The 22,986-nt window shown below is 35.1% G+C and overlaps 2 protein-coding genes across 5 annotated transcripts in view; one reads left to right on the top strand and one right to left on the bottom strand.

Moving 5' to 3' along the window:
* Positions 1 to 12,018, bottom strand: part of LOC119562929 (eukaryotic translation initiation factor 4 gamma 3) — a 30,803-nt gene extending 18,785 nt beyond the window's left edge. Inside the window, exons 1-7 of one of the 3 annotated variants that reach the window (XM_037876083.1) lie at positions 11,854 to 12,018; positions 11,352 to 11,388; positions 11,084 to 11,290; positions 6,101 to 6,865; positions 4,902 to 5,555; positions 4,658 to 4,838; positions 3,830 to 3,941 (exon numbers count right to left, since the gene is read on the bottom strand). In XM_037876083.1, coding sequence (XP_037732011.1) covers positions 3,830 to 3,941; positions 4,658 to 4,838; positions 4,902 to 5,555; positions 6,101 to 6,865; positions 11,084 to 11,161 — 1,790 coding nt within the window. In that variant the 5' untranslated portion in view covers positions 11,162 to 11,290; positions 11,352 to 11,388; positions 11,854 to 12,018. Of the gene's footprint in view, positions 1 to 3,825; positions 3,942 to 4,657; positions 4,839 to 4,901; positions 5,556 to 6,100; positions 6,866 to 11,083; positions 11,291 to 11,351; positions 11,389 to 11,853 lie in introns of those variants that run through there. The other 2 variants (XM_037876092.1, XM_037876099.1) reach the window with 2 other exon arrangements.
* A 1,762-nt stretch (positions 12,019 to 13,780) lies between these two features.
* On the top strand, positions 13,781 to 22,918 carry LOC119549981 (putative dual specificity tyrosine-phosphorylation-regulated kinase 3 homolog). Of its 2 annotated transcripts, none has more exons than XM_037858508.1 (6): positions 13,781 to 13,920; positions 14,255 to 15,368; positions 15,430 to 16,292; positions 21,213 to 21,813; positions 21,865 to 22,236; positions 22,297 to 22,918. In XM_037858508.1, exons 2-6 carry the CDS (start codon positions 14,957 to 14,959, stop codon positions 22,587 to 22,589), a joined length of 2,541 nt encoding a protein of 846 aa, XP_037714436.1. In that variant the 5' UTR covers positions 13,781 to 13,920; positions 14,255 to 14,956; the 3' UTR covers positions 22,590 to 22,918. The 2 variants fall into 2 exon arrangements, with proteins under 2 accessions (XP_037714436.1, XP_037714352.1); XM_037858424.1 differs by having other exon boundaries at positions 13,819 to 14,004.
* Positions 22,919 to 22,986: the final 68 nt, after the last annotated feature.

The following is a 22,986-nucleotide window of genomic DNA, read 5'->3' as shown; positions in this document are numbered from 1 at the left end:
GTTAGAGTGGGCGTGGCAAAGTTTTTTTTAAATCAATCGATAGGTATTGACGAGACCAATACATTTCAGTTAACATTTTTTATCTAGCATAAAAATTGTGGGCGCCACAAATTTGTGCGGTTTGTGGGCGTTAGAGTGGGCGTGGCATATTCGCGTAACAAACTTGCGCTGCGCTCAAGCCTACGGAATCTAAATCTGAAATCCCGTTTCTCTATCTTTGATATTTTCCGAGATATCCGCGTTCATATTTACGATTTTTTGAAGTTTGTGAGCGGTTTGTGGGCGTTATAGTGGGCGTGGCAAACTTTTTTTTGGGTCAATCGGTAGGTATTGATGAGAACAATACATTTCAGTTAAAATTTTTGTTCTAGCATCAAAACTGTAGGATCCACAGTTTTGGGCGGTTTGTGGGCGTTAGAGTGGGCGTGGCACTCTTTTGAAATAAACTTGCGCTGCGCAGGAATCTCAGGAATCTGCATGCCAAATCCCAGTATTGTAGCTCTTATAGTTTCCGAGATCTCAGCGTTCATACGGACAGACGGAAAGACGGACAGACGGACATGGCTAGATCGACTCGGCTAGTGATCCTGATCAAGAATATATATACTTTATGGGGTCGGAAACGCTTCCTTCTGCCTGTTACATACTTTCCGACGAATCTAGTATACCCTTTTACTCTACGAGTAACGGGTATAATTAGGAAAATGTATGCTGTTGGGCCGGTAACGATAAAGGCCCTTCTTAGCTTAGTTGTATTTAAAAAAAAAACACGTCGATAGACGCATCATTTCTCTAAATCCTATACACCGTTCAAAAGTAATTCCAAAATCAAGATGTTGGAGGACTTTCCAAAATGAAAATGTTTGCGCTGAGCAGCTTAATAGAAAAAACGTTTGTTCTAGGACTTTTTAAAAACCTCTAGTTTGGCGGGAAATCAATAAAAAAAAAAATCCAAATTTTAAAGACTTATAGTTTCTAAACGATTTAAGCTGCAGACTATACTCGAATAAAAACACTTAGACTTTTAAAAAGTTTTACATTCGGCACGTTGTAATATAAAATGCCTGTGTCAGCAAGAAGCTTCAATACTTTGCTGAAGTGTATTGAATCAGACAATTTTAGAAAGTGTATTTATTTGGTCAAATGTACTATAATATTTTTAAATTAGATCTTTTTTAATTGTTGCAGGTGTGATCGCTAGGACCCTTTTCTGCTTAAAGAGGTGTTTTTGTTTGATTCTTAAGAGTAAAAGATAAAAACACCGAAGCGATAATACCCTTGCAAAGTGTATTATGATTGCAGTCAGAAGTTTGCTGTAAAGGAGCCGTTTACGACCCCATAAAGTATATACACTGGTCGGCATATGTATTTTGACAAAACAAAAGTTAAATATACTCATAATTTGAATTTACTTCTTGTAAACTTTTGGCATCAATGGAAAGGTAATTTAAATGCCGTTTAAAAACATGAATTTGAGCCATATTTTTATTTTTTTCATACAAATTTTTTCCGACATTGTCACCTTCAAAAAAACATAAAAAATATAAGCAAAATGATTTTTGAAAAATTATTTTTGCAGTTACTATTATTTTTGTTTGAAGAAACTTTATGCATCAAAAAATTTAAGTTTTCAAGTCGAGGAAAAAAGTTTAAAAAGTAGATGTTTACACAAATTCGTCCTTTTCAATAAGTACTGAATAGGTTAAGAAATGTATTGTATCATTCAAACGGCATTTAAATTAACTTTCCATTGATGCCAAAGTTAACAAGAAGTAGGTTCAAATTATGAGTATATTTAGCTTTTGTTTTGTCAAAATACTTATGCCGACCACTGTATATTATTGATCAGCATCAATAGAAAAGTGATCCAGTCATGTCCGTCTGTGCATTCGCCAATTCGTTTCTACGCGAAATAGACTCTCAGATTTCAGGCTTTCAAGCTGAATCCATCTCAAAATCTTTTTTCTAGTGCAGGAAGTATATACATACATACATAAGTCAGAACGATCCGGATAGGACTATATCCTATAGCTCTGCAAGGGTATATACATTTATTTCTGGGGCCTCTTTTCATTCCGAGTATAACATGTTCCGCATTTTGACTTAGGAGTACAAAGTTTACCGAAATTCTTAGGTTCAACGCCAAAATACTGCTTACAAGCGCTTAATAAAGAATCCGTTATTCTTCTGCTAAATAAAATATGATGAAATACTAGTTCGAATAATACTGGACTTTTAATGCATTTGGGTTTTACTCAACGAGTAACGGGTATAAAAACAGCTTTTTCCAACATTGACCTGCATTTTCGAATCAATTATTCAATTATCAGTTATCAAAGCGAATCAATTATTCTAGCAGACATCGATTTAAATTTTCTATGTTACATAGTGTAATTACAAATACTCACCTTAAATTTTATTATAATTTAGTTCTTATATGTTTATTTATGTAATAAATATAAAGCTTTTATCGATTATCGATTACACTAGCTTAAAGCCAAAATGCCCCAAGATGGAAGGTGGTAGTTCCTAGTAGAGTTGACCCCTAGATCACAAAAAAGAAGGACAAACAATTTTAAATGGATACATTTTTTCAAGGGAAATTTGTTTGAAATCTCTGTGTTTTTAATTATATCTCGAGTTGCGCCCAACCAATTTACCTGATATATGTTTTAGCTGACAACTATAATGTCACCCTTTAATTCTGCCGAAAAAATGAATAGCCTATATTGTGAGCTACAACGCGGCAATAAAAATGTGGAATTTGTTTAACAACTTAGAGACTTTAAGGCGTCTGTTGGCATCTTAAAAGCTCGTAAATCCATATTTGAAAAAAAACACATGGTAAAATAGATTAAATTTTAATAATTAATGAATTTTTTAAAACTAGCAAGGTCGCCCGTAGATTCGCCTACGGAAATCAAGATTGAAAATGTCGCTAATAGATCGGCTGTATCCTGGTCCTGGGTTTATCTATGCCACTTGTTAATTAAACTTAATCATTCCTAATTTTCATTGCAGATGCGCCGTAATACGTCAGGAACGACGCCCTAGCAAATGACCTCCACGTTCCCTCTGTCAGCAGATTAACCAGCACTCGAGTCGGTACAACGAACGCCTCACAGCTCACACCAACAGCTTCCTTGGCCCACCCAACGACTAGAAAAAGATTGATTCGAAGACACCCCAGCGATCTCTGGACGTTGTTAGGGACATAAAAAGCTATATAAATGTAAGAAAATATGAATTAAACCCCGATGGTTAATGGGCAAAAGGGACGAAAATCCGGAGCGCAAGACAAAAACCCGACCGTTCACTGTAAGAGCGAATATGATATGATATAAATTTGTTTGTCTTCTTTTTTGTGGCCTTAGGCTCTACCAAAAACTACCATCATCCTTCTTGGGGCATATTCATAATATTATTTTGTAAACCAGTGTAATGAAAACAAAATTTCATTTATACATTTACAAAGTCTATGAAAATGTGGTTGCTAGACAGACCTTATACTGTAGTGAGCGTTGCGCATTTGAATAACAAACTTGCGCTCTCTAACCAACTCTCTAGTTCATATAGTTAACGAGATCACAGACTCACACAGACAGACGGACATGGCTAGATCAAATCGACAAGTGATCCTGATTAAAAATGTAATTAGATTATGGAAAACGTTTCCTTCTACCTGTTACATACTTTAAACCGAACTCAATTACCCTTTTACTCTACATGTAACGGATATAATTAGGTCTGTTATTTATTTAAAAAAAAGCGTTAATTTAAAGAGTAAGACTTCCCACCAACGAAACAACTTTTAACACATTTTACTTACTTTTTGCTTCTACCTCTTTGAGGAGTAGGTAATATTTCAACCGAAGGTGCATCAGACATCGCGGATACGATAGGAGTCGGTCCAACATCCTGGCGACTTATTGATATTGGTTCTGCAAAGGACAATTATGAATTCTTATTAGCTTTAGATAGATGGTACCAAATAATTTATTTGGTTTTTGTTTAATTTTAGCCTAAAGTAAGGAAAGAAAATCTTTTGCTAACAATTTACTACTGTAGGAAAAACTTTTTTGCAAAATTAAAAATCTTTATTTATTCTTTCAAATCAATTTTATCCCCTTTAAAGTGTATCCCCTTTAAAGTTAAATATACTAATGCCAACGGTTTTTTTCAATCCTCGAAATATGCTAAATGCAAGTCTATATGCTGCTATAGGAACGATCGGATAATTAATGGGAAAATAATAGGAAAATAATTATAGCTTCGTTTTTTGATCATATTTTTTTTTATAATCGGATCGCTTTGTATATGCAATGCTCCCATGGGAACGACCTGCAAGAGATTTGAAACTTTCTTCTTTTTAAATAATTTTTGTATCATTCCTATTGGAGCTACAGGATATAGTTGTCCAAAACTCGCCCTGACTTATGTACTACCTGCAATAGAAATAAGAATTTTCGGAAGATTTCATCGCGACAACCTTAAAACCAATAGTGATGCTGATCAGGACATTATATGCTTTACGGGGTCGGAAACGTCTCCTTCAGTGCGTTGCAAACTTCTGACTGAAATCATTACTCCCTCTACAAGGGTTAGAAAATCCCTAAGATTATCCTAAGAACAATATTTAAAATTAAAAAGTACCTACCAACGGGGGTGTAAGACGCGTTTGTCCGTGTTTCGGATCCTTGTGATGTTATATTGCTTAAATTATTTATTCCAACACTATCTTGCTGTGGAATACGTATTTGACCTTCTGATAAGACTACTGTCGGCGTGTTTGGAAGTGTTACCTGCTCCGAGAAGTCATTATCTGTGTTGGAGTTTGTCTTTAAAATGTATAAACGTTAATGTTTAAGTCGTTTGAAATGTAAATCTAATTATTGACTTGCCTTATCATAATCGTCCAAAATATTTTTTTTAGTTGCCGGGTCGATTATCTGCAAGCGATGCTGATGCCGGCGCCTGCTTGCTGGTTGCACCTGTACGGGTTGCGGCTGCACACTTGCTGGCATTACACCAACCCCAACCATTGGCGGCACACCCACCTGTCCCATTCCACTGCCAGGACCACCAACACCCATTACAGTGTTTGTTCCTGGCTGCACTGTGCTAGTGATCAATTGTAGCTGCGACGACGTAGCTCCTGGACCTGTCAGAGGCCCATTTGGTCCGGACTGGACTGGTTGCAAAGTGTTTCCCACATTGACGTTTGTATTAACCGCTACGGCACTACGAGTATGTGGCGGCGGCTGCTGTTGAAGAGTTGGCACGTATTGGTACTGGTAGTAGGGCATTGGGGCTGGTGCATATTGCATATGAGAGGTTGGAAATGTTTGTTGTCGCGGGTTATATTGTGTGTATTGTTGTATCACCATGTTCTGGTGAAGGGGCTGTGAGTACATGGGTTGAACATGAACATGGCGTGCTGCACCGCTGCTGGCACCTCGTGGGGTATTCGCCGCTGGAGGTTGTCCACGAAATATTCCCCCACTTTGTGGATTTGAACGGCTATTACCAGAACTATTGTTTCCCGTTGAAACATACTGCAAAAATGCGAAAGGAAATAAATTATCAGTATCATGAAAACCGAGGGAACTTAAAATATAAATGGGCATTATGGTACAAATAATAAAGTTTATGGAAAATAAGTGCAAAACAAATGGAAGCGGAGCTCTGATTATTTGCTAGCAATATGCAAAATGTAACTTTATGTACATGATAGATGCCCCAGATCAAATCACATTCTTTTATAGACTGGAAAATGTACATAAATGCAATACACCCTTGTGATCAATATGTATTAATCTCCTCGAAATTGTGTATTATACTGCAAAACTATTAACATAAATAAACGTAAGTTTTAAAAATATATATTAACCCACAACACTATTAATCTGATTAACATTTTTAATAAATGTTGTTTTCTACATAAGTGGTATCAAATTTTTATAATTTCGAGAAATTTTTCAGCATCTGGTTAAGAGTTATCGTACGTAGAGTAGACTTTAAAAATGTTAAATTATAAAACAAGGAAAATAATAAAAATTGATGTATTGTGCATCTGTTCCTAAAATTTCTGATGGTTTACCTCTGTCGATGCTTGGAAGCTATTATTTTTTATCAAACTACTGTTTTTGAAATCATACTTTCTACTAGTATCAACACAATTGACGCTAACGCCAACAATATTCTTCTCGTGCATGTAGGTTGTGCCTGCTGTAGTCGTGCCCAGAGCGACTCCCATAGTTGTTCCTATATGCGAATTGGTCAATGTAATTTGACCGTTATTACTGACTCCAACTCCAGTACAAGAAGTCGTTCCGTTTCCGACTCCAGTGGTAGAGTTACTTGATACTACTGATGCGCTGATGTTGTTGCCATTTTTCGTAGTGTCCGGTACATTTAGAAAACGAACGTTTCCATCTTGGCTTCCAGGTAAACCCCGGTGACTGGATAGGTTGTAAATGGCAGTCGAATTCAAATCACCGGAATTCAGTTGGCAACTATTCACGGTCATTATGTTTGAGCCATTACATATAACCGTTGATTGGTGGGCTCCAACTGATCCAGACCCAGATATGGATCTATTTACAACGTTTGCATAGCTTTGTTGATGCTGCTGTGTTTGCTGAAGGTGATGGGATTGTTGTTGCTGATGCGTCAAGTGCGGAGACTGTTGAGCATTCTGTGCTGTTGCCTTAAGAATGGACACCACATTGTATGCCTTGTTTATCTGAAACTGAGGCTGTGGAGTTTGATGGTTATGCTGCAGTTGCATAGGCTGAAGGGATTGTGGCTTTGAAGATAGCACCTGTTGAGCATACTTTTTGGTCTTTTTATTGGCTGGCAAAATCTACAACAGATCACAAGAGTGGGGATATTTCCGGACTGTAGAATTTAATTAGCAGTAATTTGTAACTAAAAATTTAGCCAGAATATAAAAAAATATATAGTCGACTAAACCGACCCCACTTCACTCAAACAAACTAAACTCACAAACCAACTTAAAAAATGTGTAAGAAATCCCATTTAGCTACTTAAGGGCTGTTTATATACTATGTAATCACTTTATGTCAGACAGAAGGTTTCTGTTGTGAAAAAAATTAACTATTGTTTGCAAAAATATTACTGGTTATTGGTTTGGTGGCGGTGGTGTTGGTCAAAAAACGACAAAATATTATATGGCTAGCCCTGTACGTAATCAGTTGCTTGCCCAGCCACCCGACTCCCCATGCAGACATTCTTTCAACCAAAAAATGTAATTGTTTCCAAAAAAAAAACTTTTGTTAGACTCCAAATGTTTTCTTAATATATGGACAATCGCTTTTTTTGTTACTTAGTATAGTATTACACTTCTGCACTATTAAATATGTATTTTATATTCATTTTTACCAGGGGTAATTTTTTTCGATAACCTAACATAAGAGCTCTAAATTACTTTCCTGTTAGTTAACTTTTAATCTGTTTGTATCGTATATATATCAGATACAATTTTACAACTCGCAGACTAAAAATGTATATAAGGTTCGCCGGAATGTATGTAACAAATAGAAGGAAGCGTTTTCGACCCTATAAAGTGCATATTTTCTTATTCAGGATCAATAGCCGAGTCGTTCTAGCTATGTCCGTCTGTCTGTATTTTTTTAATATTTCTGTAAACGTTTTTTAACAATCTTTATATTTTAAACGTTTTGCCTGTGTCTTTTTGCTATTTCGCTAAAATCAAGATATGTATTACAATTTTATTGTTGTTTAAGAAATACGGTTTTTACCTTTTATAGATATATAAGTACAGGTCTTCTGATTTAATAAGTGCACACAAGAAGGCATTTAGTAACAGAAAGCGAACACTTGGAAGAAAACATATAAAATAAGGATAAGGAAAGCATCAGAACAAATAAATATGAGTTTTCTAAGGATGTTGGAATAAAAGTGCATTTTTTCGAGTAGGGATAAAAAAATTGAGATTTTTCGAAATCATGAAAAAGTAACTCGAATCACTGGAATTAACAATGAGATCACTAAAAGATTAGGAACCATCTGACTGCAAGAAAAAGGTTAAATCTACAAAATATTAAAATTTTGCTTCGAAAACTGCATCACTTTTAGAGGAATTGTATCCACTAAAGAAATTGACCCCGATAATCCATAAGATATTGGCGCATAGAAAATAAATAATCGAAACCAGTTTTTGCCAACCAAAACTTATTCAATATCCACTTATTTCAAAGAAAAAAGTTGATTTGATGTTGTGCTTCTGTAAAGCGTAATTTATGTATCTAAGACTTATTTTAAAGGCTGAACAATTTTTTTTAAATGCCGTTCAAAAGATATGAATTATTCCAAAAAAAATTTAATGACGCCACTATGCGCCGTTTCAATTAAAACGTATATTCTTGTAAGCTGATTAGATAAATATTGGAACAAAACAAATTAATTTCGTAAGAGAAATTTCGAGGTGAGAATCGAACACAGTACCACTCGGATTGCAGTTAAGATCCCTACAGCAAACAAAACTAAGATTAAAAACTCAAACACTTAAAAAATTATATTTAAAAATAGCAATACCCGCAGCGACGTAGTTAGCGACAAATTGCAAGCACTGCTAGTATTACAAAAAGATGAAGCTTATACAGACACTAAAATGTGGTTAAATCCTTTAATACCCATTGTTGTTCAATCCAATTTACAGAAATTTTTGTATAATATGACTTCACACGCAAATAAGTGGCTTAGTTGTATTTCAGTTCCTTTTTGCGGGTGTATTGTATCCGGATGTATTGCAGCTTCGTAAATTGTTCGTGTATTTTTTCAGGACTGATAAAGAAAACAAGAAAGGAAGTTTACTTCGGCAAGCCGAAGTTTGTGTTCCCTTGCAGTTATAATTATTATATTTAAAAATACAAAAAATTATATTCCCATAGTATAAGATAATATGACAAAAAACACCGAAGCTATAATTTGTTTCATATTATTTTCCCACCAATTTTCCGATCGTTCCTATGGCAGCTATATGAGATAGTCGTCCGATTTTGATACAATTAAATTCGAGATTCAGCACTATTTAAAAAATGTTATTTACAAGCGTAAGTGGTTATATGGTAAAAAAAACACCAACGATATAATTTTTTTTTAGTTTTTTTTCTATTTTTTTTCTTCCGATTATTCCTATGGGAGTTATAAGAGATAGTTGTCCGGTCCGGCTGGTTCCGACTTATATACTACCTGCAAAAGATATAAGACTTTTGGGAAAGTTTCAACCCGATAGCTTTAAAACTGAGAGACTAGTTTGCGTGGAAACGGACGGACAGACGGACATGGCTAGATCGACTCGTTTAGTGATGCTGACCAAGAATATATATACTTTATGGGGTCGGAAACGTCTCCTTCACTGCGCTGCAAACTTATGACTGAAATCATTATACACTGAGCAAGGGCATAAAAAGTAGTTTTCAAATAAACCGATTGTAATAAATTTAACAGCATAAAAATTATACTTTAATAATTAATGAAGAAAAATAAAGAAAATAGACCCAAGAACTTTAAGACTTTAAAAAAAGTATCGGCTTGCCAATAAAAGCTTACACAAACGAGAAAGGATGCGTCTTGAAAATGAAGCATATATTCCTACATCCTATCATTTTTTTTTTCAGCCGTAAGTGATGTTTTTAAAGCTGCGTCAAGTTTTATTAGTTTTAATTTGATTTTTAAATGAAAAACTATTGTTATGCCAACCAAGGAATTACTACAAAGAGTTACTTTATCTAAATATTATATTTTTTGGAAGTAGTCTGGATAACCAAGTTTCAATTTAAGCTCCTGTGGCCGTTAGATGACGACCAACAAAAAAAGGTGTGTTTTATAAAGATCGGCCAACAATTTTCCAAGACTCGCATAGCGAAATTGTAATATTTGAATCTTAATATAAAATTGAATGCAAATCTGATTCCGATTTTTTGTAAATCACTATTTATATTTTGATAAGTTGTCCGATCTTCACGAAACTTAATTCATTTTGTTGGTCGCTTTATCTGCTATCGAACAAAGAAAAACATTAAATAATGTTTGTTTTATATGTTTACCCTTAAGTATCAGGTAACTTAAATTTGGTTCTGCACATTTCCAGTCTGTTCTTAATTTTTTACGGCGGTAACAATTTCTCCTCAAAAGACTATACTATTAACAGCAGTGTTATCAAACTATTTTTGTAGGATCCTAAGGCCAAAATAAAAGTTTCTGTACCTTTAAGTCTTTAAATCTGATCCGAACACAATTAAAAACAAATTTGTCAATTAAATAATACGGTGCCTTTGCAATGCTTACAAATAGAGAACGCTTACTTTTTGTGATATTTATAAGTAGCGAAGCGAAAAATTAATAATCTTAATAAGTTTACAGCTTCCAGAATGAGAGTAGTCAACGACATTACAGAACGAGGTTTAGCTTTACTAGATGAATACAAAAAATTACATTCTATCAATGAAGAGCAAAAACAGTATCTCTTATTATTAGTCAACGACTTTTGTAAACAATTCCAAAAATTTTTTAAAAATACCCTTTTGTAAGTTATTATCTCAATTAAAAACAAGTTTTTAAAATAATGAAAAACATTTTTGAAAAAAAAGTATAATGAAAATAATCTAATTTTTTTGTGGTAGCAACCCCAATGCCGACCACTAAAAGTCCTAAAAAAGTTGTGTAATTTCACTTACTAATAGAGAATAAAGGCTGGCTGTCCGCTTTGGAAATGAAAACAAAATTTCAGTTATATTGTGGTTCAGCCTAATATGACACCCTTTTACTCTTTTGCTTTTACCTTTGTCTCACTGTACTAGAAGTGTGATACCATTCTTACAAATATTTTTAATAAAGGCGTCTTCCAGTGCATTTGATTCAACAAATTGCCACCTGATAAAAATGCTTGGCTATTTGAGCTATATTCGGACATTGAAATAAAAATAATAACATATATGGAGGAACCAAAACAATATTCTATGAACAGACGTTTTAACAGCAAATGATGAGTGGAAAGAGATATAATTTGACAGATTACATTGTCAGCTAGACTTACCATGTTTTGTGCTGAATGGGGCTGCATGACTTTAGCTATGTCTGATTGTGTTGATATAGTTGGTATAGCTTGTTGCATTACGTATATATAATCCTAGTGAGTTAGTTGTATAGGAAATCGCCAAAACGGTCAACCGAGCCGTTTCATTGACGATTTCTGGGGCGATTTTGGACCCACTAAAATAGGTCGTCACACAACCATTTGATTCTGAAACAGATATTATTAATAAAATTAATTATTTGTTTAGCTGCCACTTGGAATCTTTTACCTGAAAATAAAGTGGTGTATCACTTCCAGAAACGTATCTGAAATGAACAGAATTGACACGTATAAAAATAAGTGGATGTCTAAAAACACAAAGTATCCTTTTATCAATGTAAGCGGGCCGTTAAAATTGGCAATACCTAATACAAGCTTAATATTAAATTGATTAATTTTGTTGAGCTTCGAGTCTTGAAATTATATCCATTTTTTATCTGTCAGTCTTGAAACCAATCAAGCCCGTTAACTTTACATATTTGCCGACGTTGCTGTTGTGGAGATGGACGTAAAATGTGCAAGACTAAAGCGTAAAAATACTACGTTCACAAACTTATAAACGGCGAAAACGTGCACCTGAGTTTGTCGTCTGCGTAATTTCTAAGTTGCTTAGAGTAATAACAACGTGCCAGTGCTAAGGTATTTTTCTCTTAACTCGGCGAAGTCAACTTGCACCAAAAGTCATCATGTAATATTTGTTGCCCAGTCCTCATTAATACTCTCCAAATTACCTGAGCATATGTGCCTTAACGATGCGATTATGTACAAAAAATACGACTGTTATTGATTTCACTTTAAGTGTGTTTTAAACAGCAATAAATCAAGCCGTAAATCTAGCTTTATATCATTACAATCAAAAAACTATCTTTTGTTAATTTCCACATGCAATGTGTTCTGTTCATAGGCACAGAGTTGCATTTGTTATTCGATATATCGAATAGTCACTGATTAGTCAATTGAACGTTATGCTTGATATCCACTCTTTGCTTTTTAGTATTTATCGATAGTATCGCGAAAAATTGCATTATGGCATCTATACACAGCCGCTTAAAATTGCTGTTGCAAATTTAATCGGACTGTTGTTCGCCTGATCATCTTACACAAACAGTATCCGAATGGAGAAGACGTGCTAAATGAGTTCTTACGAATAAAATTGAAAGCATCGCAAAACCAAATACAATTGAAACGCTAGCATGTGGAATGTTTTCAGCGGCATATGATTTCCACATTCCTTTTAGCAAATTAACCAATTCAGGCAAGCGTAGTGAAAATAGGCACTATTGTGGGTCAAGAATGACGTCACGAGAACTTGCACAACCTAGAATCAACTATTTACTACACTATATACTAGACTATATATCTTAAGTAAGCAACAGTTGTGGCCAATTACTGGAGACTTATGCGCCTTAAATTGCATCTTCTTTAAGCCTAGTACTCACATCGACGAAAACCGCGAGCTAACCATAGGAGTGAGCGAGAGGCAAACACCCGGCAGTCAGATGAGCTAAGGAAATACCAGAAAAAATACCAGATTTAACAAGTGAATTTCGATGAAAACCGTAAACCGCGGCCCAAAGAATAAGAAATTTAATCTTTGGCGGTGTTCGTGCAAAGGCGATGTGAAAACTAAAAATTAAAAATGGAAGGAAGCCCCCAAAATCGTCTGCAGGAGGTCAGTGCAGATGAAATAGGACGCCTAATCCAAGCTGTTGCCCATTATTGTGGGATTTCACCGACTGTAAGCAATACCACAACAGGGGCAAATCAGCAGAATGCTTGATGTGCTGCAGGAATCCCAGTGGGAAGGAACATGCCGAGTGGGACTTCGCTCTCTACATGAACGTTCTGCCGAGCGTGTCCTCGCAAAGAAAGAAAGATCTGGCCAAAATAATTTGGCTACGTTGTACTAATAGAAGTATCTTTTTAGCAGAACCACCAGTAATATGATCTCCGAAGAACTCTCCATTAGGATTCCGTACACCACCACCACCAGCTACTTGGCAGCTTAAGCGGAGCTGGAGAACCCGCTGGCTTCTATAGGGAGGAGAAAAATAGGGCGCTAAGGAACAGTTTGAGAAGCCATAGTCTATGGCTTCTCAAACTGTTCCTTAGCGCCCTATTTTATACTATGGCCCATAGTCAACCACTGCCAGGATGCTGGGCGACTTCCCGCAGCATCAGCGGATCAACCCCTGCAGCAGTAGCGGAAGAACCCCGTTCCAATATCCATTTTTAATTTATAGTTTCCACACCGCCTTTGCACGAACACCGCCAATAATTAAATTTCTTATTCTTTGGGCCGCCGCTAACGGCGTTTATTGAAATTCACTTGTTTTTTCTGGTATTTCCTTAGGTCATTTGAGTACCGCGCTGAAAAACAGACCCGACTAAAAGCATTAGCCGCCTGTTTGCCTCTCGCTCACTCCTATGGTTAGCTCGAGGCTTGAGATGTTGCGAAATTTAAACATTCACTACAAAAACGTAACCAATGGTGATAGGGTACATTTGAAAGTGGAAGGCTAAGAAGCCACATTTCACAGTTGTCAATTCGAACCGTTTCCAACGGATTGAATCTTTGGGAAGAGGGTATTAGCTTTTCAAGCAGACCTGAAAAACGATATATGCTCTGTGTATGGCGTTATAGGAGGTATAAGTAAGCCGGACGGTATGTTATAAGAGTTAAGGACACGGTCACATTCTGGTTCTCTTTGTTCGCTCTGAAAAATTGTGTATTCAAACATAATTATATTGAACAATAAGTTTGGTTTGATTAAATTCTTAAACTGGGCAAGCCCAATGTATGTACACAATAATTTAATATTAATATTAAATTCTTGTTTAATATATAGCTTGGAGTATGTGCTAAGCGGTGTGCGATTCGTGTATGTATGCATGTACATTAAAACATGAAAAATCAGTGTTGACAATATTCCTCAAGTGATTGCGTTGAAGTGTAATTATAAATAGTTATATTTTGATTTTATACCAAAGCATACAAAATTTGAAGAACTTAAGTTTCCATAGTTTTTGTTTTTCAAAGCTTTGAAAATGTGCAAAATAATCTACATCTATGCAAAGTACTGCATATTTTCTTAATGTTCAACTAGTAATTATATGATTTGTTTATTTCAGCATACAAACATTAAGTCTTAAAAATATAAAACACAGCCAATACTTGTAATGGACAGCTCCGATCTAACTTATAATGTAACATTTTTGGCTATTCAACGAGGGCAATAAAACTATCAAAAAAATCAAAGCATGATTTGACACACTTAAAAAGTGTGGTCTTTGCATTAGCAACTTTATAAATTTAGTTAAGCTAAAAAATAATAAAATTGAATTGATACCAAACCCAAGAGGATAAAATTCGTTTAATGATTAATAAAAGCGACGGTATGGCAAAAATAAAATATTACACATACTTCTGAAGGGACGAACGATTTGAATAACAAATATTAGCTTGAAACCCTATTACATCGAGATATATCTAAAAAAAAAAATAACATAAAATGTTTTGAATACGTTTTGAAAAATACATTTGGAAAATATTTCCGTAAATATATATATAAATATATGACCTTCGGATTTCAAGGATAATAAATTTAAAAAACTAAAACCACTACCAATTACTGGAACTCCGTAAAGGAAAAAATCAAAATATAGAATTAATTTTACCTTCTTTATGCATGAGCATAAAGTACATCAAATTACTCTGAGTCCAGCCAAAATAAGAGAACGAAAATAGTAATTCTATTATTAAATAGATTCAATATAACTTATATATATATAATATAAAACTTAAATAACAATAACAAACATAGTCAACGCACTATGGTTGGTTCTCAGCAAAAAAATAATCATATCGAATTGTCTGACACACACGCATTAAGTCAAACTACCACATATACGTGTGAAAGTAATTTAAACACAACACCTCTGGAAAACATAAAAGTCTCTAAAGCACTTTCGCCTCCAATATCACTACCTCACCTAAGAAATCAGATGATTAACCAAAATTCTACCCAGACTGGTATCACTCAAACTAATTCTCATACTTCAAGTCATCATGCATGTCGGGGCAGTGGATTGCAATATTTAGGTAGTAGCTATGGATCATCGGCAATGCTTCATGATAGTAAAGACGAATTACAACCACAGCTATCAAATAAATTTCCCAATTTCACTGAAAATGACAAAAATATAAACACTTCTGATGGTTGTGAACTTTCGGGGTCTATTCAAGGTAACAAACTTGCAATCAAATGAATTTAAATAATAGTATTATATTTTATTAAATATTCTAGCTATTTCTCTGCCTAATGTAACGACACTTTCCAAGAAAAACGACGTCCCCGGCTTACTTTTAGGTGCTATTTCAAGCAATTCTAAATCAAAATCGGAACCTGAATGTGAATCGCTAGTTTTATTCAACGAAACTCCAGTAATGGAGAACGACACCTTCTCATTTCACGAGCAAATTATAATGTCTGGACAACAAAAAAGCGAGTTACAGGAAAAACCAAAAGTACTCGTCGTTTCCCCACAACAAGTAATGATTTTATACATGCACAAGCTTACTCCCTACGAACGTACAGAAATACTCAGTTATCCACAAATATATTTTATTGGTGCCAATGCAAAGAAGCGCCCAGGAGTCTACGGCCCAAATAATTCTGACTATGATAATGAGCAGGGTGCTTATATTCATGTACCGCATGATCACGTAGCATATCGTTACGAAATGCTCAAGATAATCGGAAAAGGCAGTTTTGGACAGGTGATTAAAGCGTACGATCACAAGACTCACGAGCATGTTGCCTTAAAAATAGTACGCAACGAAAAGCGGTTTCATCGTCAGGCACAAGAAGAAATTCGGATACTTCATCATTTACGTCGCCATGATAAATATAACACTATGAACATTATTCACATGTTTGACTACTTTACATTTCGCAATCATACTTGCATTACATTTGAGCTGCTCAGCATTAATCTTTACGAACTGATTAAGAAAAATGGTTTCAAGGGCTTCAGTTTGCAGTTGGTACGAAAATTTGCGCACTCTCTTCTTCAATGTTTGGATGCACTGTATAAAAACGACATTATTCATTGCGATATGAAACCAGAAAATGTGTTATTAAAACAACAGGGTCGTTCTGGTATAAAGGTGAGTAAAAATTTTGTTTTTTCAACGAAGCTGTGCAGTGCCTGATCGATTTCTGACTTCAGCAATTAGCAATTTCAGTATCTCTTGTTATCCGCAAAGCAAGAGAAACCGCTGCGGATATCATAATCCAGCTAATCCAATTCATTTTTAAACTAACAGTCCGATATACTTTTTCAAACTAAATGAAATACAATTTACTTTGAAACAAGTCTTTAAAAAATATGGGCGCTAGACAGAACTTATCGTTCGTTATGGAGATAAAGTAGTAGAATCTGTATGATTAAAGGCAGTTTTTACTTAATGCGTGACATTTTTTGGTTGAGACTTTATTTTTATAATTCTTTATTATTTGAAGCTACCTTCGAAAGCTTTCCAATCGATACGAGCGCATGCTCTATCATTTCTGATCCATGAATTAACACCTTATGGACTGTAGCCTGCAAAAAGGCCATGAATACCCTTTCATCAATTCTTCGGCATTATCAAGGGTATGTTCATAAAACTTAAAAAAAAAATTAGTTTGGCCCGATGCTATAGTTTGGAGTATAGGGGCACAGCTATAAATAAGGTTTTCATACAGTCCTGTAATTTTGGGTGCTAATTTAAAATCAAACAAAAACACCTCTTAACGAGGTAAAAAGTAGTGGCGAACGAGCCTTTAACAAAAATTTCTGATATCAACAATTGTGACCCTGAAACCATAACAGATTTTCCGTTTGAAAAAATCTAATAAGAATATTTTTCATCAAATTGTTTTTTTTCTTGTTTGTTCCAATAAGTATGAAATATTTCCTAACGGTAATTTTTAGGGCAAAAAGTGTTATTAATCAAAAGCTGAGGAATCTCAAGGGCTATGTGATTTGAAATTTAAAAAGAAATCGTTCGACTCAATATTGAGAAAATAGTCAAAAAGTGGATTTAAAAAATAACATTTTGTCATAACTCTAAATCTATTATATTCAGACAACTTTACTATATGAAGGGTATTTAGCAAATTTAATTCTTTTCAGAGATATATAGCACGTTTCTGTAGCAGTAGTTGTTTAGATACTATAAGCATTTTAAATCTGGCTTTTTTTTTTGGATTTTCCGCTAAACTAGCGGGTTTTTCCAAAATTCGAAGAACAAACGTTTTCTAATTCAAGCTACTTTATACACCCATAGGGTTTCCAAAACCCTAAAACTAAGATGAGATGCATACAAACCCACAGAGGGACAAACGTTTTCATTTTGGGAAGAAGAAGAAAATCTTGTTTTTTGAATTACTTTTGAACGGGACATCGGATTTTAACAAATGAGGTGTCATTCGACGCGTATTCTTAGTAAGAATAAAACTAGCTAAACAGCCGGGGGTTTTTAGCCCCACCGTATCTAGCAGCTCCAGTTTTCTAAGTTTCGAAAGACTTGGTATGCAAGCTTCTTAGTTTTTGCGATACCTTTCGATTTGTGTATCACTCGTTACGATCGGACCATAATGGCAGATTTTCAATTCTGCGGCTATATATAGTAGTTGTCTTCGCACGCTCTCTTGCGCGCTTCGCCACTACGTGTACTGCCGTCCACAGTGATATGAAAAAAAGTTATATCCATGTATATAGACCTCTAGATCGTTCCCTCCGTCTGTGGTATTGTCCACTATTATTCCTATTCTTTCCCAAAATGCCGCTTGGTGATAAACCAAATTCAAAATTCTTGCTTTAAACGATTAAGCAAGTTATTTACTTGCGCCACATGTAGAGCATTTGGAAGAAGATGACTTACTTACTTAAGGCGTCGAATATATTGCCATCCACCAAACTCAGTCGTATGTACCATTTTTTGCTATGACTTAAAAACGGCTTCAGGGCACCCAATCACAAATATGATCTGACCCTGATCCCTGATTATTTATTTATTTTTTTGTTTTTATATATAGTGTTTGGTGTAATTTAACGTACTAACACGATTTTATGATACTACATCTAAACGACAATCACTGTTTTTGCCTGTGGCTCGGGCTATATATACCACAAACATACAAAAGATAATCACTAACAAATATTATATGAACGAGCGTTTATGAATTGTCAATGATTGGGCTTACGCACTTTTTGAGCACATCAGGGCTTGATTTTTTAACATTTCGAAGGAATTTTTTTCTGGGTGTAAAATGTAAACATCGATTTTTCTTCTCCATTTCTCGAATGTATATTTCCTTTGAAGTTGCTTAGTCGAGTTAAGGGTATTTGATAGTTGTATTAGACGTTTTAAAAATGATAAACTCTTACCATAATACATATCATCAGGTCAATCGATCTAAGGAAAATGTTCTAGCTATGACCGTCTGTCCGTGTGAACCCTGCAATCTCAGAAACTGAATGCGCTACAAAGTTGGGATTAGGCATGCAGATTCGAGAAGTTCCTGCCATCCATGGGCCACGCTTATTTAAACGACCACAAACGTCATTAAGATTTTGTAAAATTGCAATTGCAGAAATGTATGTCATGCACTGTTTGGGATTCACAGAAGACTTAGCAATAAGACCAACATAAAACAAAATATTCAAGGTTTTCAAAGTCGTATATTATAGTCAAGCAAACAAAATGAAACCTAGAGGGATTTTCTAGGCTGCAGTTCCAAGCCTTCAATGCCGTTACTTACCACCTGCAAAGTTGCACACATTAAAAAAAACGCTAACTATTCACGACTGCAACGTCATTTTGAGGCTCTTATGGTTACGCATAGAACCACAAGTCTGATATTCGCCGCTGATAAGTTAAAAGCTGTCTATAAAATTATAGGATACTGCCCGAAAATTTATATATGTATGTTTATAAGAAAAGAGCCGTCTTCCGACAAATCTCGAATCGGATCCTGGGCTTTAAAAGATATAGATACTGCTGTTCTTAAGTATACTAATTCACCTAAACACAAAGATATATATATACTAGCTTTCCCGACGCGACTTTGTCTTTATAATATTATTATAAATCTAAATCGATTAATATATAATCGATTAATATACAATAGAAATATTTATATATATATATTTTCCGCGGAGTTAACATTAAAGAGACTAAAAATATTTGTTCGCTCTTTTAACCGTAATCTCGTTACTCCGTTGCGTTTCACCAATAAGCTTTGCTCCCTTGCAATATTACCCCTTTGTCCCACTGCCCAGGGAACGATCGGATAATTAATGGGATAATAATATGAATATAAATATAATTATTATACTCGTTACTCGTAGAGTAAGAGGTATACTAGATTCGTCGTAAAGTATGTAACAGGCAGAAGGAAGCGTATCCAACCCAATAAAGTATATATATTCTTGATCAGGATCACTAGCCGAGTCGATCTAGCCATGTCCGTCTGTCCGTATGAACGCTGAAATCTCAGAAACAATAAGAACTAGAATGTTGGGACCTGGTATGCAGACTCTTGGCCTTCCTGAGCAGCAATTCAATCGAGGTTGCACACCACGCTGCAATTCAATATGCCTGTGTTTAGCCGTACGATTTTGATAAAGCGTGACGAATGAGAAAAACGCAGGTTTATTAAATGGCAGCGTGCCGAATGTTAAAAATTTAGATAGATCGTATAATAAAGTTTCGTCACAAAAGTTGATATCAGAACTATTGTTTGTTAAAGATGCGATCGTTACTGGATTTTTAACTCGTTAAGAGGTGTTTTTGTTTGATATCAGAAGTTTTTGTTTTGAACATCAATCCTATAATTAATCTATTTTTCCAAAATCGTAGTTTCAGTTTCTTATATGGAACTTTAAACAGCAATGTAAATGATTCCATGACCCTAAAATAGCATTTGGATACGCACAAAATACAAAATTCAATGTTGTCCAAAGTTGAGGAATCTCAAGGACAGTTTAAAGTTTTCGAGTAAAGTATTTCGAAGTACCTTTCCAACGACATATAGCACATGTATTTAGCCTTACAATTTCACAAGTTACGGGTGTTCAAAATTGAGCTATTTATAGCTGTTTTCCCGCCAAACTAGAGAGTTTATCGAAAGTGATAAAACTAAAGATTCTTATATTAGGCTGTTTAGCATCATCTAAAATTTTCATTAATATATAGTTTGGATAGGAAAAAACATGTTAAATTCTAAGCCAGTGTCAGATGTTCTGATCTGGTAAATGCGGCGATTCTTGTTGATTATAACTTTAAAACGTGACTTTTTACAACAACGTGTCGTATGTCAAAAGTTGAGGAATCTTAAGGGCTAGTCACTTTGGGGATAAACCAAAATCGTTAGAGCCGTTTTTGAGAAATCAATAGTTAGTAATGGAAATAAATGGTGTAACTAACATTGAATATTTATTTTAACTGCAAGGGTATAAAAACAACAACGTTACAACAACGTGTCGTATGTCAAAAGTTGAAGAATCTTAAGGGCTAGTCACTTTGGGGATAAACCAAAATCGTTAGAGCCGTTTTTGAGAAATCAATAGTTAGTAATGGAATTAAATGGTGTAACTAACATTGAATATTTATTTTAACTGCAAGGGTATAAAAACTAGCCTAAGTTAACTTCCTTTCTTGCTGTTTGATATCTATCATTTATTGTTTATAATTAGAAAAAAAAACCTGTCGGATTTATTGTCCACCCCAAAAGCAAATTCGGAAAAACACTATACTATACTATACTAAAATTCTATCCCGAGATAATGGCGTTAAAAGTTTAAATTTATAAATTTAAATTTCTTTAAAAAGTACCCATAAAATTGATTTTGTATTCGTTATTACGTGTGTGCCAAATAAATCGCTTAGCGCTGAAATTGGCTAGATTTTATATGGCTTAAAACCTTTCTGAAGATATCAAAGATTCAGTTTTTAATCATATTCTCCAAAAATATGTATATATATTAATCCCAGTATTTAAGAAGTATTTAATAATTTTATGGTTTTTTATCTTTAAAGGTAATTGACTTTGGGTCATCCTGTTTCGAGAATCAGCGTATATACACATATATACAGTCACGCTTTTACCGCGCTCCAGAGGTAATTTTAGGGGCAAAATATGGCAGAGCCATCGACATGTGGTCGTTGGGTTGTATTTTAGCAGAACTGCTATCGGGACACGCATTGTTCCCTGGTGAAAATGAAAGCGACCAATTGGCTTGCATTATTGAAGTCCTGGGAATGCCAAATAAAAATATATTAGCTAGCTCGAAGAGGTCAAAATCGTTTTTCAGCCCAAAAGGGTATCCCCGGTACTGCACTGTTCGCACCATGTCTGACGGAATGGTGGTCCTAATTGGTGGACAGTCACGTCGAGGAAAGCCACGTGGCCCACCATGCTCAAAGAGTCTATCCAAAGCGCTGGATGGATGCAAAGATCCCCTATTTCTTAATTTCATACGTGGTTGCTTAGAATGGGATGCAGACAAACGATTAACTCCATCCGAGGCTTTAAAGCATCCATGGCTTCGCCGTCGCTTACCGAGACCGCCAAGTAGCTCGAGTGGCTGTGGTGGGGTGAGTGGTGTTTGTTTTAGTGGTAATCAATCCCCAGTAACAGGTAAAAGAGATATACAGTGTTAAGGTTTGTTATATATATATTTGTTTGCAGGACATAATAAGAACTTGTCGACCGAAGTAACTCCAGCGTCAACGTCTGCTACATCTATTTCGTTAACTATCAAAAGAGATAGCAGCCATTCCAGTCTTCGTCTAAAATATGGTGGTGTTACGGAAGCAGACTTCAAACTTGCAAAATGCGGTCCGGAGAGTTCACTAGGCGCAACAAAACCACCTTTGATGAGCACTGATATTTTAGTAGACAGCTTCAGAAAAACTACAGTTGCGTCACCTCGCTTACCTTCAACGCATTCTGCTGACTCCGGCGGAATAAATAGTCAAAGCACTGTGGACGTCGGAGCATCTAAATATTATCCGCCTTCACTTTCATATTTACCGCATATGAATAATAACGAGAATAACCGTAAATTTAAAGAATACTCTATATATTGAACCCTTGCAAACTTTTATATATACTTTTCAGGATTATTAAAATTCTCCGGCTCGTTAAACAGCTCCGCAAACTCACTGACACAATTGGAACAAGTCACAAACTTAGATGTCTTGGGAGAATACTCTGTTTCTACCACACCAAATTTACCTGCGACAGATACTGGCTATACGTTTGATTCGGGTTCAGTGGCCATAGGTATTGCACAAGAATCCTTGGTTACTCTAGCAAGCACGTATGCAATGGATAAATCTATCGACATTATTGGGAAGACAAACTTGTCTCTACATTCTAATAAGATAAAATTACAGTCGAATGATATGTAGCTAATTTTTGACAATATGCAATACGCTATGTAAGAGATTAGAAGCAGTAATATATGTTGTTATCTGATTTATTGACAACGCACTGCCATACAAGTGATAAACTAAATACGTCTTGGCCCTGATTTGCATTGCTCTAGTATAGGCATGAAATCGCACATGGACAAAAGAGATCTCACAAAGTAAAATTAAAATTTATGCATTTTAATTACAAAAAGCGTAAACCCGTTATTTGAGTAAAGCTTAATAAAAATGTTAGGAAATTTTGTTTAATGTTGCAAACTTACTTTATTTCATATAAATAAAAACCCTAATACAAGATTGTATCCACATATTGCATTTTTTATTTAAACTCCGATAAAACAAGAGAAATCGCTCTAGTCGATGGCCTCGACTATTG

Source organism: Drosophila subpulchrella, chromosome 4 (assembly GCF_014743375.2).
Source record: "Drosophila subpulchrella strain 33 F10 #4 breed RU33 chromosome 4, RU_Dsub_v1.1 Primary Assembly, whole genome shotgun sequence".
NCBI classification, from domain to species: Eukaryota; Metazoa; Arthropoda; class Insecta; order Diptera; family Drosophilidae; genus Drosophila; species Drosophila subpulchrella.
Note: the sequence above shows the minus strand (reverse complement) of the source record. Positions and strands in the feature narration are given on the sequence as shown.